Genomic DNA, 17,797 nt, shown 5'->3' with positions numbered 1-17,797 from the left:
CATCGTCCAATCAGAAGCTATTTCCTGTTTGCAGCAGCTACATCTTTTTGCTTCTAGGCACGTCAACCTAACGACCCTTGTCCCTCACCTCTGTGTTAGTACTGGCTCTCCTTTGTTTGATATTTAATTAATTAATTTTCTGATGAATTAATCTTTCAAAATAGTTAATAAGTTTTAAGATAATCATCATCTTCTTCTTCATCGTCGTCATCGTCATCAGGAGACCTTGTCTAGCAAGCACCTAGTTTTAAGGCGTGCTGTTGTATCTTGCTTGCGCCAGTTGGTTCAGAGAGAAGCGAGGGAGGTGTCGGAACATGCCAATCAAATGAGGGCGGAGTCTAATACTAACAACCCCGGTGCCAGAACTCAGTTAGCCTCTAGGTCGGTTGTCTTTTGTGATTAAGGCCGTTTTTATTGGCTTGCTTGTACTGAATCATATCATTTATACATTATTTTATAACTTTGTCATCCAGTTAATTAGGACTTGAAGATTTAATCAATTTAGTTTCGATTGGGATTTGTACATTTATCTGAATTTATTCATGATTTTTCAAATTAGATCGAGAGCTAACAAAGTTTTCGCACCTTCCCCCATCTCCTCCCACGACCACACTCACGCTCTGGATGTGGCTGAAGTTGGTCTGGAGGCGGCTCTCTTCTCTCTCATGGATAGGGATCATGATGAGAAGCTCAAGTCGGATGCGAAGGATGTTGTCATCAGTCTGTTGCAGACGCTAGTAAGCGACAACCTGGCTGGATGGCTCGGACTGGTCAAGGATGTCCTTCAGTCGTCTGCGACTGGTTCAGTTATTGCTTTTGACCTTGTTTGGCGTTTGTTGCTGTTGTTGTGTCTTTATTTGATCCTGCATAGAAACGCTTACGGAGGCATATTTATTTAAAAAAGTCAACTTATAAAAAGAAGTTCATTTGTACAGCATAAATATTTTTATATCTGAAATATCGTCATTCGTAACTGTAAAATATTTGAAAGGCGTTTCACCACTAAGCAAGTTTTAGGCCTGTAAAGGTAGTTGTCTTATTTGTTTTTTCGGCAACTCAATTATCTTCCAACTTACTACGCCTGCAACAATGCTTCCAACATATGTGCAACATTCAAAAAATGTGTCAAACTATACATTACATAAGACGCACTGCCTAGGACTAGATAAGAATACTGTTTTGTTGATAATATATACGCTACACAATGGCGTTGACATGGATTGCATGGAATTGCTTATAAAGAGTCGACGGTATGATTTAAAATTTGTTGAGGCAGCCTAATGTTGCTTGTAATTCAATGTCTGGATGATTAGAATGTTCAAAATTTCTATTAACAATAAACGGTTTTGTATTATTGTCGTTGTCACACATGACCAACTTCTAGATTCTTCGAATCCTACTTCTGTAGCAACGACGGCAACGACAGCTACGGCCGGTGACGGCAGCAACGCATCATCAGCCGTGACGTCATCATCAGCGGCCGCTTCCGCTCTCTCAGCTTCCGGCAAAAATAGAGATGATGATGAAGATGAGGATGAAGACGAAGATGTTAATATTCAGAGCGTTAATCCTGACACGTCTAAGAGACATCAGGTTTTTATTCTCGCTGTCTTCTGGTCAATATTATGTCTCTGTTAAAGTACTTTCCTAATTTAGTTTTTTTTGCGGATCATAGTTTTCATCGTCATCTTCATCGTCGTCATCTTCACTTACCAGGTAAGTTCTAAATGGCAGACGAAAGTATTCGCCATTGAATGCCTCATGAAGATAGTGAATGCCTGTGAAGATGTCGAGGCTCATTTCAATTTGAAAGAAGCCAAGTCACTCGTCATGAAAGGGCAAGGTTAGTCTTTGAAGGTCAATGGCGTTATTATTATTATTATTATTATTATTATTATTATTATTAGTAGTAGTAGTAGTAGTAGTAGTAGTAGTAGTAGTAGTAGTAGTAGTAGTAGCAGTAAAGGTCATTACAACAACAACTAATATATATTTTTTAAACGTTTAACATGAAACGTTTAAGTAAGTTGAGTTGGGTTCTATAAATTTATATACTGATGTTAATACTTATCCTGTATATACTGGTGGAATATAACTTTTTTTCGAGGTGATTACCTGGTACTGCATCTCTCTGAACTCGTCAGGATGGCTTTCATTGCCGCGACATCTGATAGTGATAAGTTGAGATTGGCCGGCCTCTCTTGTTTGCAGGTGACGACGATGACGATGGCTTATATTGACGCTGCTGTCGCTGCTACTGCTGCTGCTGACATTGCAATGATTGTGTGGCTGATGATAAGGAAGATGTCATAGTGACAAACATCTTGCTGACGAGAAATAATGATGATGTTATCATTTACAATGATGATGTTATCGTTTATAATGGTGATGTTATCATTTATAAAGGTGGTTAATAATAATAATTATTCACCAAACTTTAGGAAATCATATGCAAGTTCAGCAAAATCCCCGAACCTGAGTTCCCAGGGCACGTTATCCTGGAACAATATCAAGCGCAGGTCAGTCTGCAGATTTATTTCCAAGTTTTTCAAACTTTTCAATTGTACAAGTGTAAAATAATATAATTTTTTTTGGAAATTAATGATTGAATTCGGAGAATAAGTTTATTTTGAATTTTAATAAACTAAACGTTCTCCAAAAAACTTTAGTGAGAAAAATCGAAAAAACGAACTACAAAACATATTAACGCCAAACATTCTGTAGAATTTATGGAATATTGTAAGAATAATATAATTATGTACTAATAACTGTAAGAAAGTATTCCAAGAATTTCTATGTTAGTACTGATTAATTTAATCGACCAATCCGAAAAATTACCTAATTATCGTGAATAGATTATGCTAATTGATCTATACTTATACGGAATTAACACATTTTCGCGTATAGATTAGTACAGCTTACGTATTTAATTAACCAATCAAAGAACTGACAAAACCACCGTGAATAAATTATGATAATTAATTCGAAAGGTTGGAGCTGCTTTGAGACCTGCCTTCACTCCAGAAACTGCTCCCGACGTTACGGCTGGCGCATGCGAGGTACGTCATACAAATAATTATTTTTATTATTATTATTGTAATATTTATTTATAATTATTATTATATTCTGTTTGTTTATTGTTTCGGTAGTAATAATGGCTGTAGTAATGTTGTATTATAACTCTATGTTAGCAGTTTTAAAGAATTTTAATTTATGTTAAAGGTAATAACAAATTTTCAGTTTATTTATTACTTAACTACTGCTACTACTACTACTACACTAATACTACTACTACTGCTACTACTATTACTACTGCTAGTACTTCTTTTAGTCAAAACTACTACTAACTATTTGTACTACTGTCACGAACTACAATTACTAACTACTACTATTAACTACTAGTTCTATTGCCGCTACTACTAATAGTCTACTACAAATTGCTGCTGCTGCTGCTACTTCTACTACATATCACCGGACGACAGGTATGCAGTACGTGGATTGGAAGTGGCGTGGCTCATGACCTCAATGACCTTAGAAGAGTTCATCAGCTGTTAGTGTCTTCACTTACAAAGCTGGACACGACGAAAGATTCTTGCTTGCTCTATAGTGAAAGTTCTCTGACTATGGAGAAACTTTCTGTCCTCAAGTCCTGGGCTGAAGTTAGTAAGTTAGTGGATGGATTGATGGATGAATGAATAAATGAATGAGTGACTGCATGCTGATGGCTGATTCACCGATTGATTATTTTACTGATTGATTGATTGAATGAATGAATGAATGAATGAATGAATGAATGAATGAATGAATGGAAGAACGAACGATTGGGTGAATGATATCAACAGGCGTACAATTATTTTTCCAGGTTTACATAGTAACGATTGAAAAAGAGAAGTTAAAGTCCGATCCTAACAGTAGAATAGGAAAATTGAAGAGCAGTTACGATTCTGTAGATCGTCGTAACGTCGGTAACGACGACGACGACGACGAGTTTGGGGAATTTGCCGGAAATGGAGTGGGAAATTCGGGCGTTGGTGGTGCGCAGGAGAGTTTGTTGAGTCTGGTGGAGATGGAAATCAAGATGCTGAGTAGGCACTGGATGGCTATGTTGAGAGACTACGCACTGCTCTCTCTACCGTCAGGTTTATTGTTTGTTTGTGGCTTTTTGTTTATGGCTGTTTGATGGCTTCTGATGCCAGTTCAGTCATCAACTGACTATTAACTTGCGCACGTCCACCAGAATACGCCAACCAGTTGCCTGCAGAGGGTGGTGCCTTCTACCTGCACGACACGATGGACACCTCCCGACCCTACTATAAGAAATCCTGGCCTCCCATACTCTACGCCGCATGCCTCTGGCTCAACCAGGTCGGTTTCACTAATTCAATTAAGGTCTGGTCCGATGAAGCTGCTAGTGATGAACGTAGGGATGTGCTGAAAAACGGGATTGGGGGTCCAGCCATGATAGTTAGTGATGCTGCTCGGGTGGACGATAAAAAGGAGGTTCATGCTGATAGATTTTATTTGTTACTGGGTGAGTTGGCTGGTTGTCGATGCCTTTTGGTTTATCAAATTTTATTTGTTTACATGTACGTAGTCAAACTTTTTTTTGTTTTTTTAGAGTTATGTTTTATAATAATAACAAGATTGAAAAAATTTCAAAAAATTGCAACGTTTATATAATGACGAAAGCGTTTTATAACTGCCCCATAAAAATTCTGACTGAACAAATGTCTTACGACGAAAGGTATTTGCACGGAAGCCATGTGCAACCCTACCTCGGTTCAGACGTTAGAAACGATCAATATGTGTCTAAAGTCACTGTCAGTTCTTCTCGATGACCAATGGGTGGCTGAACGTGTGGCGGCCGATCTACAACTCTCTATTGAACTTCTCAATGTTCTTCATAGGTGTGTGTGTGTGTGTGTGTGTGTGTGTGTGTGTACGTATTCTTTTGTGTGTGTGTGTGTGTGTACGTATCCTTTTGTGTGTGTGTGTGTTCGTTTGTGTGTGTGTTTGTTTTGTGTGTGTATTTTTTGTTGAAAAATGAAAATTATTGAGTAAATATTGTATCGTGCAGATTGTTGTTGACAAGAGACTCGACTGAGTGCTTCCACCTGGTCATTGACCTTGTCAGAAAGATCGTGAAATCCCATCGTGATTCTAAAAGTGCAACTGAAAGTCAGTCACATGATCGTTTTATGTGCTGTATTTAGTTTTGCTATGACGTGATTGGATGGAAAAGTTTAATTATTATCTTTGGTTACATGTTTCAGGATTTTATTTGGAGATTTTGGAAGCTGGCGTAAGTTTGCAATGATGTTTACGATAATCTCGAGAAATATAATCAAATTATCAACGATTGCAATGTTAATTTCTGGCGTTTTCTCGTCTAACCTTTTTAAACAGAACAAGAAAACCCATCACTCGATGGCAACAGCGAAACTACCAAACCGAACGAAAATGAAACCAAAACAGACTCCAAAAGTCCTCCAGACGAAATAATACCTGGGAAATCCCTGGTTTTTGCCACACTCGAGGTGTGCCTGTGCGTACTCGTCCGACACATCCCCTCTCTCAATCCCGCCATACCGTCGCTATCATCGTCGACGTCGTCGCTTTCGTCGGCCATCTTGTTTTTCAAGCAGACGAGTTTTGGCGCTCCTACTGTCGACCTCTTGTCTGATGTCGTTTGGCTATTAGTAGAATCATTGGATCTCTGTTCGCCTTCGAGTGAGTCGGTGAGGTGGTGAGGACGATGAGGATGAATATGATGAGGAAGATAGTGAGAATGACGTTTGTGATGGCATCGATGACAGCAGTAATTTAAAAACCCGGCAGGTTGTATTGCAGTACTGCCAAGTGTATTATCTCTATTGACTGGTGTGCTCAAAAGTTTGGCACCTAAAGGTTCCGTTAAGGTACCTTTTGAATGATGATACAAGAATGATGGTGATAAAATGACATCATCGTCAATATCGTCTTCATCAACAACAACATTTTTAACATCATCATCATCATCAACTCCAGATACCCTCGCTAGTAGCAACAGTCTTACGAGCATTGAAGGAGGTATGCACGCACCCAACAAGCAAGCATCCATCCGTACGCCAGCATTGGGCTAGTCTACTGCAGAGTACTCTCTACACACTACTTTCATGCAGTAGTACTAATACAAATACTACTGATAATACTATTGGTAACGCTGATGAAGTTGTCGGAACAGGTTGTTAATGGATTTGCTTTTAAGGGCTCTAATTTTTTGTGTTTTTTTTCCCACCTGTTATGAACGAGACAAAAAAATCTAGTCTATTTTTTTTGGATTTGTTTTTCTAAGATGAAATTTTTGCGATGGTGACGCGTGAGTAGCTGTTTAAATTTAAATTGAATTGAAGTTAATTCAAAATTTACGAATCGCTATTCATTAGCATATATTTTATTACATAATTAATGCTTATTTACTTACCATTACTTGTGTTATTGTTATAACTATTTACTAGGTTATTTATCACTACCTGAATAGCTAACAGAGCATCACAACACCAACACTAGGTATTGACGATGGCATATTAATACTAGCTGCAACAATATTCTTCATTACATGTCCACCTAATGTTGTCACCCACCCTGAGATAATGGAACCGTCCATGTCATTGTTTAAAAGAGCAATTGATTCGCAAGATAAAGACGTTTGAATATTTGCTTTTCTTTGTATTTAATTAATTTTTTTCATCTCATAAAGTTATGTATGAGTTTTTTTTTGTTAGTCTATAACTTATTTATTTATTAAATTTATTTATTCATAAATAGCTGAAGTTGAAAGCTGTCAAATCAGTAGTCTCCATTGTTCAAAGATCAGATGTTGGCCTGTCACACGAGTTCATTCGAACTCTGGGACCTCCCATTTTTAATTATCTCGTCCAATCAGAGAAGAGCTTTATGAGTAAAGACGAGATTAATATTCATATAGAGGGTGCCAAGTTCCTCGAGTGCATGGTCGTCGTTGCTGATGATTATGATGATCACAGTAGGAATGATGGTGGTGGTGATGATGATTGAAATGATGATGGTGATGATGGTGATGATGGTTATTTAGAAAGTTGAAATGATAACGGTGATCTTATGATGTTGGAAGAATGATGAGGAGGAGGAAGATGATGATGATGATGACTTTCGTCATGTTTTTTCTACTTTTAATCACGAATTATGATAGATGTTTCTACTAACACTGCTCCCGAAGTATCTACAAACATTGGCAGCATAGACAATGTTGCAACATTAATCACAACGGTCAGGGCATCACTGACATCAAATAAAATCACATCACCCTATTTAGGAGTCCTCCTACTGACACCCGTCATCCCTGTGATGGTCTCGATGTTGAACGACGAGACATCGACAACGACGACATCATCATCATCAACATCCCTCTCAACAAAACTGCACGACGTAGTGCTGCAAAAGCTCATAGACATAGCAACTCAATTCAGATCGCAATTCCAGACTGTGATACAAAAACTACCAGTGCAGAGATCCAAATTAGAGATGGCCCTGCAAACTCGCAACCGACAAAAAGCCTCAGCAACCACCAGTAGCAACGCTGGCGATGGTGGCGCAACGAGTAGGCAACATCTTATGCAGCAGCAAAATACTCAGCCTAGTATCAGATTAAAAATGGATTTTAGTAATTTTGGAAAGTAATTCGAACACACGTACACGTTCATACATACGTTTATACACATACACACACACACACACACACACACACACACACACACACACACACACACACACACACACACAGATGCATACACACACATTTACACATATATACAATACATACATACATAGATATGTATGCTTTGCATGATACTTCTTACACATTATAGTATTTTCCTAATTGTAATGTATTACATACAAATGTTATACATTCTTCTTACAAACATGCTAATGTTAACTTTATAAATGTAGATATATATATATATATATATATATATATATATATATATATATATATATATATATATATTGCACAAAATTGTCCTATAGTATTGAATTCTAATAAGATCGAAAATGCATGGATACATATGCATGAAATTGAACATGAATATGCATGAATGTGTGTGTGTTATTGTGATGAGGTGTCGCTTGTTTTGCTTGCTCTTCCGTGTTCTTTCCTACTATTAGAAGTTGTTAAATTGTATAAAATTTATTTGTAAAAATTCGTGTAAATTGATTGATTGATTGATTGATTGATTGATTAATTGATTTGTTAATTGATTGGTTAAATGATTTATTGGTTAATTGATTGATTGTCTAATTGATTGATTAATTGATTGATTGAGTAGGTGACTGATTTGGATTGAAATATTGTAACATTGACTAAATCTGCAATCACGATTTTAAAATTATTTAATTTTTTTCTCTTCTCAACCATGAAATTACTTCAATTCAATTTCCTTTCTTGTGTATACATCTCGACAACTCGCACCGTAACATTAATAATAATTTCTAACATACGTGCACGCGCGCAATGAAAACTTGTCAAACATTTATCATTTTCAGTTTACCATTTACGTTGCTATCTCTGGTTATACATTTACATTATTATTTTATCAATTCAAGTTGCTACTAATATTATTTCTTCTCAATTTGTTACCAGTTTTATTTATTATAGTATTTTTGCTTTTATAGTTATTGTTATTGCTGTTGAGAATTAGCTGCCATAATGTTTTTGCAACATTTTTAGCATCGTTGATATTGTTGGAAAGATTTTTCAACATAATGTCGAGGTTGTTTGACGCCGATGTTACGTTTCTGTCAATATCGTTGTTTAAATTTGGTGACGGCGATGTTGATGGTGTTAGAAAAGATGGTGATGAAAACGTTGATGATGACGTTACGAAAGACGATGATGATGAATGGGATGATGATGGTGGTGATCGTTCTGATGATTGGTTGGTTATATCTGAGTTGTTGACATTTATAATGTTAGAACTCGTGTTGGTTTCTTTATCGACAGCGTTTGCTCTTTTGGCCAAATCTTCTACTCTAATTTTTTCCTTTAAATGCGAGATATCATAATTTAGGATAGCGATTTCCGATTTTTCGCTTTCTAATTTTGATTTTAAGTTAGAAATTTCCGTCGTTCTTTCAGTAAGTTCTCGTTCAAGTTCGACAATTCTCAGCTTGAGGTCGTTGACATTTGAAATATGTAGATGTTGATTCTTATTCACTTTCTGTTGAAGATCAATTTTATCTCTAAAGAATGTCTCCATTTTCAATTGGAATTCGTTGAAATGGGTTAGTACTATCTCATTTTTAAGTTTGTTAAATGTCTTTTCGATGGTTTTCAAATCGTTTTTATGCTTTGTGTTTATATCTCTCATGTTGTCTGCTAGTAATTTCAATGTAGCTTCGTAGAGCTGTCTCAAATCTGCTGATTCTTTCTGGCTGTTTGCTAACTGTTCTCTTAATGAAATTATTAATCTCTCGTTGCTTGCCTTCGTTTCTTCTTCACTTTTCAATCTGTTTCTGTTTACAATGTGTTTCAAAACTAATTTATTTAAAATATTTTGCAGAAATTTGTAAAAAAATTCATCAGTTCATCGAAGTAACTATTTAATATCTGACATTTGTAATATAAATAGCTGGGAAGGAATTTCATATAGATGAGGTCGATAGTTTGTTGTTTGATCATTGTGATAATAATTATTCTAGCAAGTTGTGCGCAAAGTACATTTTTTAAATTTCAAACTAAAATTTATTCCAGATACCTGAGATCAGACATAATTGCATCGTTACGTGAAATCAAGCTCTCTGTAAAGTCTGCCTTTTTCTTTTCCTCCCATTGTTTCACCGTCAGGGAATGGATTACCTGGGTATGACGGTCATTACTATTGAAAAAAACTTAATAGTGAAAAAGATTTCATTAAATTTTCATAAAGAACACAGATTTTGTAAAAATAACTGGAGTAGAAGACATGATGGTGTTATATTTGGAATGCCTGGAACTTATGTTGCGATGGCCTTGTTCGAATACAAGCAGTTCTTAACCTGCTTCACGCAACGTATGTGATGTGTTGATTCACGTGTGTTTGTTGCTGGTACGTCTGAGTAAAAATAAAGGAAGGATTGTGAAATATATTCAGACACACATACAATGAATTCATGTGGCCTGTATTTGAATATACATATTTATGGTTAAATTCAATGCGGAAGATAAATCTGTTTAACGTTATTCATGCTTAAACAAACTGCTGAATGTAATTAAACGTCTTTCTTAATTTAATTTCAGATTAGAAAACCATACAATCCCCGGCCTCTACTAACTTTCGTCAATTGAGCAATCTTTTTACACATTTTGAGGTGAATGTCCATCATATTTTAATTGCAACAAGCCAATAAATAACTGAATTTTAAGGAATATTAATAACGATTATTAAATTACAGACCATTAAACAATTAGTTAATAAAATATCCATCCTACTAAAAGAAAATATTTTTTGAACACCTGGTTGCCATAGCAACTGATTATATAGCTGTCTCTATCGTATGCAATATCTGTAGCAGCGCATCCAAACTGCATCTTTCTTTTTAATTTCAATTCCTAAGAAGGCGTTTTCAATATAAAAATTATTTCTATTAATGTACACACACACACGTATATATATATTTATATCAATATAAATAAATAAATATATATATATATACATATAATACATACACTCGTACATGTGTGTCTATATACTCTCTCTCTCTCTCTTTCTCACTCACTCACACACACACACAACACATGTATTCATTTTAGTTAAGAACACAACACAAATTAGTAAACAGTTAATTTTGTTTTATAAGTTATATATGGATTATATATCAACGTAAATTTTTTGCCGCTTCACATATATATATAATATACACGACACAATTTATACAGTTATAAAAAATATATATTTAATAATAATAAAGCTAATTGGCCAGGTCATATGTATTTAGTAATAAAAATGCAGTTATATTTTATCTGTATCTGTATTATATGAGGCTATATAATATATATATATATATATATATATATATATATATATGTATATATATGTGTGTGTGTGTGTGTTTGTATGTGTGTGTATGTACTATGTGTGCGTGTGTATACTATATATGTGTGTGTATGTACTATGTATGTGTGTGTGTGTGTGTGTGTGTAACAAAGTGCAACACAGATTATGTATCTCAAAAATTATCTTAAGATAGAAAGTAATGCATTTTGAACCACAAGTAAACTATGCTAAATATAGGCTGTTAAGTTTATCATTGGTTATTAAGTTTAATTTTGTACTAAATACTGTTTAAATTGAGTATTATTGAGTATTAGTAACTAATTGATTAACTACATGAAAAAATAGATTTGTGGTATTGGAAATTTGTTAAAATTAATGAAATTCAACTTGAGACTTAATTTTAAAGAGTTTTAGCATGATAAATCACATGATTCCGTGTCTCCTGTTATTTATATCGGTTGTTAATACTATTTAGAATTACCTTTTAATTTTTTTTCAAATTTTTAACATAAAAAAGGATTTTGGCATTAATAACCTTTTTTTTTAAATTGAAAAATAAAACAATTTTGCAGCTTTCTACAATAAATACGGCGACTCAACAACACCAAAATCAAAATATAATTAAATATCCGGATTCTTGTACTGGAGTTGATTGCCTATTTATCCTAACTTGGTCCGTCCTTTCGGCAACGGCAAGTGGGGAAATACAATTTAACTTGACTAGCGATGCAAAAGATAACTCATCTTGGGTGGCGCTTGGATTCGGTGAAATTGACTGTATGGTTGGTTGATGTTTCTTTGAATTAGTTCCAAATTTTTTATTAATTAAAAAATTTTTAAATAAAGTTTATTTTATTCTAAATCTGTTTCGTGTTTTTCTAAAAATCTAAAATATATTTAGTCATTTTATACTTTTATAGTTTTAAAATGTTAATAGTACAAAGTAACAAACATGAAAACATGGAATAGTAGTATAGGTGTGGCATTTTGTTAATATTATTATTTAATAATTATATAATAAATTATTATTATATAAATACAATTAACTATAATAAGCCAAATGCAGGATACGTAGACTGCATTCAAATAGCAGACAATGTCATAATCCAGGCTTCATACAGCTCCAAGTACAAAAATCAACCATTGAAGGATGTATGTATGCTATCCCACTACTTCTCTCTCTCTCTCTCTCTCTTTCTCTCTCTCTCTCTCTCTCTCTCTCTCTATATATATATATATATATATATATATATCATGAATATAAAATGTATAATTTTTATGTATTAATTTTTATTAATACTTTAAGATGCTTTAAATTAATTAAGCTCATTAAATTTTTGTTATTGATTGCATTACTCCTTACATTATTGATTGCATTACTTTGTTACTAATTTCTTTCCCTAATTTCAAACATCCCAGTCCAAGTTAGGACTAGTCCCGGGGTCACTATCAGGTCAGGTTGTGGACGGAAGGATAACTTGCAGCTTCACACACTTCATCAAAGTAGATAAATTAAATCCAGAGGCTTATAAGGTGCTAGGGGTTTATAAATCATGTTTTCTATTGTTCATTCATTCATTCAATTAATCTCTTATTTGTATAACCAGTCATATAAATACACACATACACACATATTTCTCTTTTTTTTTATGTAATATATATATATATATATATATATATATATATATATATATATATATATATATATATATATATATATATATATAAAGGTTAAAGACCTTGACATTCCTTATTACATACTTATGGCTCATGGACCAGCTGATTCTAAAGGTCATTGTAAATATTTAACCTTCTGACCTTTAGTAATAATTAAAGTAGCATGATTTATTAACTTCTGTTATAATTATGATTGATTACTGTTGCAGTAATCAATCATAATTGATTGATTGATTACTGTTGCAGTAACTGAATTCAAGTGCAAGGGTATATTTTATTTAGTAGATTATCATAATTTATTCACTTTTACGTATAATTAATTATCATAATAATTGCTAAGTTATTATTTTTTGAAAGGATTAAAAATGAAGCACCATAAGCCCGTGTACAAGTCTAATTATAAGATTGACCTGTTGAACAATTCCACCGTTGAATCAAATAGGCCATTGTTTGTTAAGTTACATGGTTGGTTGGTTTGTTGGTTGATTTGATGATTTATTATTTGATTGATTGCTTGATAAATGATTTAGAAGAATAACAATTACGGTTTGCCTTGTTGAAAATTGACTCATGATTGATTGATTATAAGATTGATTAATTAATTAATTAATTGATTGATTAATTAGCTGATCGATTGATTGATTAGTTGATTGATTGATTGATCGATTGGTTGGTTGATATTTAAAATCATCAGGCTCTTTCATGGTGATGGTTTGGATGTTTTTCATAAGTTTTGGTACCGTGATATCTAGATACATGAAAGGTGATTGGCTAAGGGGGATTGTCATATGTAATGCGGCTCTCTGGTTTCAGGTTTGTCTTTGTGTTTGTGTGTGTTTGTGTGTGTGTGTTTTTGTGTACGTGTATTATTTTATGTATAAATTTCATTCACTTATTTTATTTTATATACATTCAATCATTAATCTATCCATCTATTCTTTCATTTGTTCATTCGTTCCATCATTCGTTAATTCATTTGTTAATTCATTTGTTAATTCATTCGTTTATTCGTTCATCCATTCATTCATTAGTTCGTTCGTTCATTCAGATACACAGGTCAGCCATGCTTATATCTGCTCTGTTGGTACTATGCGGTCTCTTGTTTATATTCTCTCAGTCTGGTTGGACATTTTATGTTAGTAGTAGTAGTAGTAGTAGTAGTAGTAGTAGTAGTAGTAGTTAGTAGTAGTAGTAGTGATAATAATAATAATTTCTATAATTTTTTTCAATGTTTGTTAATTGAAAAAAATTAGCCAGGTGTTCATTCGATAATGGGTCTCACTGTTATGAGCTTGCTCGTTTTCAATGTACGTACGCTCTTTTATTTTTAATTAAAGTAAATGGTTTAATTAAAATCAGACAGTATTTCAATCGAAATTTTTTGTTCTAATAAAATATTTTATATTAGCGTGTGTAGATAAGTGTATGTGTATGGCAAAGCAACGCAAACTTTAGTTGCATTTTATTTGTATGTTTGTTTGTTTGTATGTATGTTTGTATGTATTTATTAAATAATGATTTTAAATCGTTTGAATTGAAATCTTACCGCCAAACACTTGTTTTATAGATCTTCTTAGGCATGTTAAGGCCAGGTGTCGACTCAAAATACAGAATATTTTTCAATATTGTTCATGGCTTCAATGGACACGCTATACATTTTGTTGGATGTTAGTGATTTGTTCGTTTGTTTGTTCGTTTGTTTGTTTGTAAAAATGTTATGTCATTATGTTGTTAGTTGTGTGGTTGGTCGTTGTGTCGCTGGTTGTTTTGTTAGTAATGAAGTCGTAAATACAGATTTTAAAATCACCAATTCATCTGTATTAAATTAAATATACATTTTATATCAGTGACAATGTAATTTATCTTAAATAATTCTCAATTTTCCAAAAGTCGTAACTTTGTTCTTTGGTCTAAGAAGTGAATTCGCCGACTTGCCAAGCTGGGTGCAGTGGCTAGCCATTGTCTACGGACTCTTCAGGATTTTCATCGATTGCTTTCTCTCCCTGATGAAATCTCAACCAAGTATGTTCTTATTTTTTAATTTACTTCCATCGCTTTCACAAAACTGCCTCATCAATCTTTCACTATTTAGTTTTTTCATATATTTTCTGTCACATTCATTTACGTCATTACTAATTTTAGGTAATTTAAATAAATAATCAAGTAAATATATTGATAGAATTGATATTATTAGTTAATAATAGTTAATAACTCAACCTAATTTTCATCAACCAGATTTTGGCTATGCAAATATGTCAAATGAGGAAGTCTTCGCATCTGCTGATGTAATTCCAACAAATTTTTGCTAATTTTTACCATTTTAACGTTAAATTTTAACGTAGATGTATTAATTTGAAATGAAAACTTATTCGTTTTTAATTCACAATAGTCTTTCTGGGGTTGGAGATACGTTCTCGTCATCACTTACCTAATAGTGAGCCTGGGACTCGCGACCACACTCATTGTAGCCATTTTTGTTTGCCCATCTGCTTCCCTGCCGGAATTGTCTTCCTAGCTTCTTTTTTTTCATAAAAATTGTGTTTCATCAGTTGTTAATTTATAGTTTTACTATTTGTTTGTTATATAATTTTATTGAAATTTTATTGAATTCAATGCACATGTTTGTATTTATTCGTGTTTGTGTACAAGCAACTTTATTTATTGTTACAGTTTTGTTCTTATATCATGCAACTAAAAGTAGATTATGTCTATTCACATATATTCTATACAAATGTCGATTCAGAAAATTGAAATTATTACTGTTGATAGTTATTAGTTATTTCTTGTTCACTATTGTTTACTAGTTGATGAATCAATTATGTAGTAAATAGCTGTATTTAATAAATAATCCTGTTTTATAATACTTAAATACTTTTTAATATAAGTGCAACGTTTTTGTGTTGAATAAAACATTTGGACGGTAGATTTTACGTTGTCTTAATAAATTCAAAATAAAATTTCAGTAAAAGAATATTCTAGAATAAATGAATAATTTATAGGATATTTTACGTTCAGTTATAAAATGATCATTAAAAATATATTTTATTCGTCTTGTTTCTGTATTCCAGACGTTTTATAGTTTTCTGTGTTTTCATAAGATGATGTGTTGTGAAATATCATTGCTTGTATTACTAGCCATCCCTGATTTCAACCAAAGAATTTCAGTCGTACTTGTTGATTTTCCTTTTTTTTTGCTCGACATCTTTAGCGAACGTGGGTTAACTTTCTTTTATTTATTTTAATTTATTTTTCTTTATTTCATTTTATACGATCTTCAATTTTAAAACAAGTAAAAGTTTATTTTTTAAATATTATTTTGGTTAATTAAAGATTATCTATATTTCTCCACGTGATTTTGATTTTTCCTAATTTTTCCCTAATTTAACAAAAGAACGTTTTTTTTAAAAAACATGAAACGAACATTTGTTAATTTTAAGTTAGAAATGATATTTAGTATAAATTTTGAGTTGGTTAGGGTCGTGGTTAGAGAATGTTAGTTAAAAAACGAACATTTTACTTTAGTTTGAGTTAGACAAGTCTAATTTCTGCCGTTATTTTCACCACCAGAAGATGCAGCTTTTTGTTAGAGGTCAAACGTTACAGACAGTAAATGTAGCCGAAAATACATCGGTGGCTACTTTAAAATCCTTGGTTGCTCCTGCCGAATCACTAAACAGAGAGGATGTGGTTCTCTACTATGCTGGTGTTCCTCTTGACAATGAGTGCATGGTCAGTAGTTTCGCTTCTGATCTCTGCACCTTGGAGATGAACGTCAAGCTGCTTGGAGGTATGCACATTTTTGATTTTTTTAATTTTGACATTCTGTCTTTCTAAGAGCACTTTGTGCCCAGTTAATAAATTTAAAAAATCCAATTACTAAATAAAACAAGCATATTAAAAATATTGTTTGTTAATTTTATACAGGTAAAGTCCACGGTTCACTGGCTCGTGCTGGTAAGGTCAAAGGTCAAACACCGAAAGTAAGTTCTGCATATCATTGATTTAATGATCTAATGGATTTATCAATGCATAAAAAACAATTAACCATTTATGTTTGACAAGTAATCATGCATTTGAATTTTTAATTCATTTTATATGATCTTTTTTGATGCATTTGAACAGGTAGAGAAACAAGAAAAGAAGAAAAAGAAGACGGGTCGTGCAAAGAGGCGCATGCAGTACAACAGAAGATTTGTTAATGTTGTTGCTGGGTTTGGCAGAAAGAAGGGTCCAAACAGCCAAGCCACATCGTAATTAATCATTTATAATGTTGACTGTTAATTAGTTTGTGCAAATTATGCATTGGCCAACATTGCGTTAATAAAATTTGATTCAAAATAAAAACCAAAAACCGTTTTCTGTTTATTAATGTTTGAAAAATAAATGTTTAAGTTAAAGTCATTCACTGGATACATTAAGGGAGCTTATGTGCAATTCTATTAAGTAAATTTGCATGTAATATATTAGTGAAGTTGAAGATTTTGAAGGAATTGGAAAAATTTAGTAAAAGCATTTTATTCAATAATCAACGAGTTTCAGCTTTGGTGTTCTTGATCCAGATCTTTGCTGCTTCCTGGTGAAAATACAATTAGATGTAAACTAAATAAATCAGTCTGTTTTACGAGTGGTTAATATATATGTTAATATTAAACAAGCAAGAAAGTTTATAAGATGTAAACTGCTAACCTGTTTGATCGTGAATGCCTGGACCTGGATCTCTTAGATGTTGATCTGGACCTTCTCTGCCTTTGGTGTTTGGATCGGGAATGTGACCCACTTCTGGATCGCCTTCTTCGTGACCTTGACCCACTCCTTGACCTTTGAACTCCTTTCTCTTTTTCATGCTCTTCCTCCAACCTCTCGAGTTCCTCCCTCTCTCTGTGTCTTCTCTCTCTATCTCTCTGTCTGAGAGCCGAGGCCATCAGCTTCAACTCCTCCTCACGATCCTGGTGTGGTTTCATCAATTGGTTTGTTTGTGTTTTTGATTGAGAGGTCGATCATGTGGCATGATGGCGATGAATAGATGGCAAAAATTCTATAAGAAATAAACAGTTGCGAATAGCATGTGC

The 17,797-nt window shown here is 33.3% G+C and overlaps 3 protein-coding genes across 3 annotated transcripts in view; 2 read left to right on the top strand and 1 right to left on the bottom strand.

The window, feature by feature from the left end:
• Window positions 1-7,698, top strand: part of HELRODRAFT_155831 (hypothetical protein) — a gene marked incomplete at both ends in the record, with an annotated part of 15,583 nt that extends 7,885 nt beyond the window's left edge. The window contains 24 exons of the mRNA XM_009021689.1: window positions 1-94; window positions 221-381; window positions 560-801; window positions 1,478-1,593; window positions 1,717-1,843; window positions 2,108-2,211; window positions 2,442-2,519; window positions 2,991-3,059; window positions 3,483-3,667; window positions 3,888-3,891; window positions 3,989-4,139; window positions 4,238-4,420; window positions 4,470-4,531; window position 4,619; window positions 4,745-4,907; window positions 5,078-5,182; window positions 5,298-5,302; window positions 5,407-5,677; window positions 5,817-5,818; window positions 5,894-5,949; window positions 6,028-6,160; window positions 6,550-6,686; window positions 6,808-7,024; window positions 7,334-7,698. The exon at window positions 1-94 is cut by the window's left edge and continues 79 nt beyond it. Of these exons, the coding sequence (XP_009019937.1) occupies window positions 1-94; window positions 221-381; window positions 560-801; window positions 1,478-1,593; window positions 1,717-1,843; window positions 2,108-2,211; window positions 2,442-2,519; window positions 2,991-3,059; window positions 3,483-3,667; window positions 3,888-3,891; window positions 3,989-4,139; window positions 4,238-4,420; window positions 4,470-4,531; window position 4,619; window positions 4,745-4,907; window positions 5,078-5,182; window positions 5,298-5,302; window positions 5,407-5,677; window positions 5,817-5,818; window positions 5,894-5,949; window positions 6,028-6,160; window positions 6,550-6,686; window positions 6,808-7,024; window positions 7,334-7,698 (3,031 nt within the window). The remainder of the gene's footprint in view (window positions 95-220; window positions 382-559; window positions 802-1,477; window positions 1,594-1,716; window positions 1,844-2,107; window positions 2,212-2,441; window positions 2,520-2,990; window positions 3,060-3,482; window positions 3,668-3,887; window positions 3,892-3,988; window positions 4,140-4,237; window positions 4,421-4,469; window positions 4,532-4,618; window positions 4,620-4,744; window positions 4,908-5,077; window positions 5,183-5,297; window positions 5,303-5,406; window positions 5,678-5,816; window positions 5,819-5,893; window positions 5,950-6,027; window positions 6,161-6,549; window positions 6,687-6,807; window positions 7,025-7,333) is intronic.
• A 914-nt stretch (window positions 7,699-8,612) lies between these two features.
• Window positions 8,613-10,359, bottom strand: HELRODRAFT_161809 (hypothetical protein; the record flags this gene model as incomplete). The annotated part of the gene is made up of 3 exons (XM_009021688.1): window positions 8,613-9,531; window positions 9,774-9,874; window positions 10,330-10,359. 3 exons carry the CDS (start codon window positions 10,357-10,359, stop codon window positions 8,613-8,615), a joined length of 1,050 nt encoding a protein of 349 aa, XP_009019936.1.
• Window positions 10,360-11,290: 931 nt separating this feature from the next.
• On the top strand, window positions 11,291-16,982 carry HELRODRAFT_188740 (hypothetical protein; the record flags this gene model as incomplete). The annotated part of the gene is made up of 13 exons (XM_009021687.1): window positions 11,291-11,508; window positions 11,624-11,833; window positions 12,108-12,203; window positions 12,471-12,584; window positions 12,782-12,842; window positions 13,086-13,193; window positions 13,423-13,541; window positions 14,296-14,395; window positions 14,619-14,750; window positions 14,964-15,013; window positions 16,296-16,515; window positions 16,653-16,708; window positions 16,851-16,982. Exons 1-13 carry the CDS (start codon window positions 11,467-11,469, stop codon window positions 16,980-16,982), a joined length of 1,440 nt encoding a protein of 479 aa, XP_009019935.1. The 5' UTR covers window positions 11,291-11,466.
• Window positions 16,983-17,797: the final 815 nt, after the last annotated feature.

This window comes from Helobdella robusta, assembly GCF_000326865.2.
Source record: "Helobdella robusta unplaced genomic scaffold HELROscaffold_3, whole genome shotgun sequence".
Classification (NCBI taxonomy): domain Eukaryota; kingdom Metazoa; phylum Annelida; class Clitellata; order Rhynchobdellida; family Glossiphoniidae; genus Helobdella; species Helobdella robusta.
The sequence above is the reverse complement of the archived record's forward strand: the minus strand, read 5'-3'. Positions and strand labels throughout refer to the sequence as shown.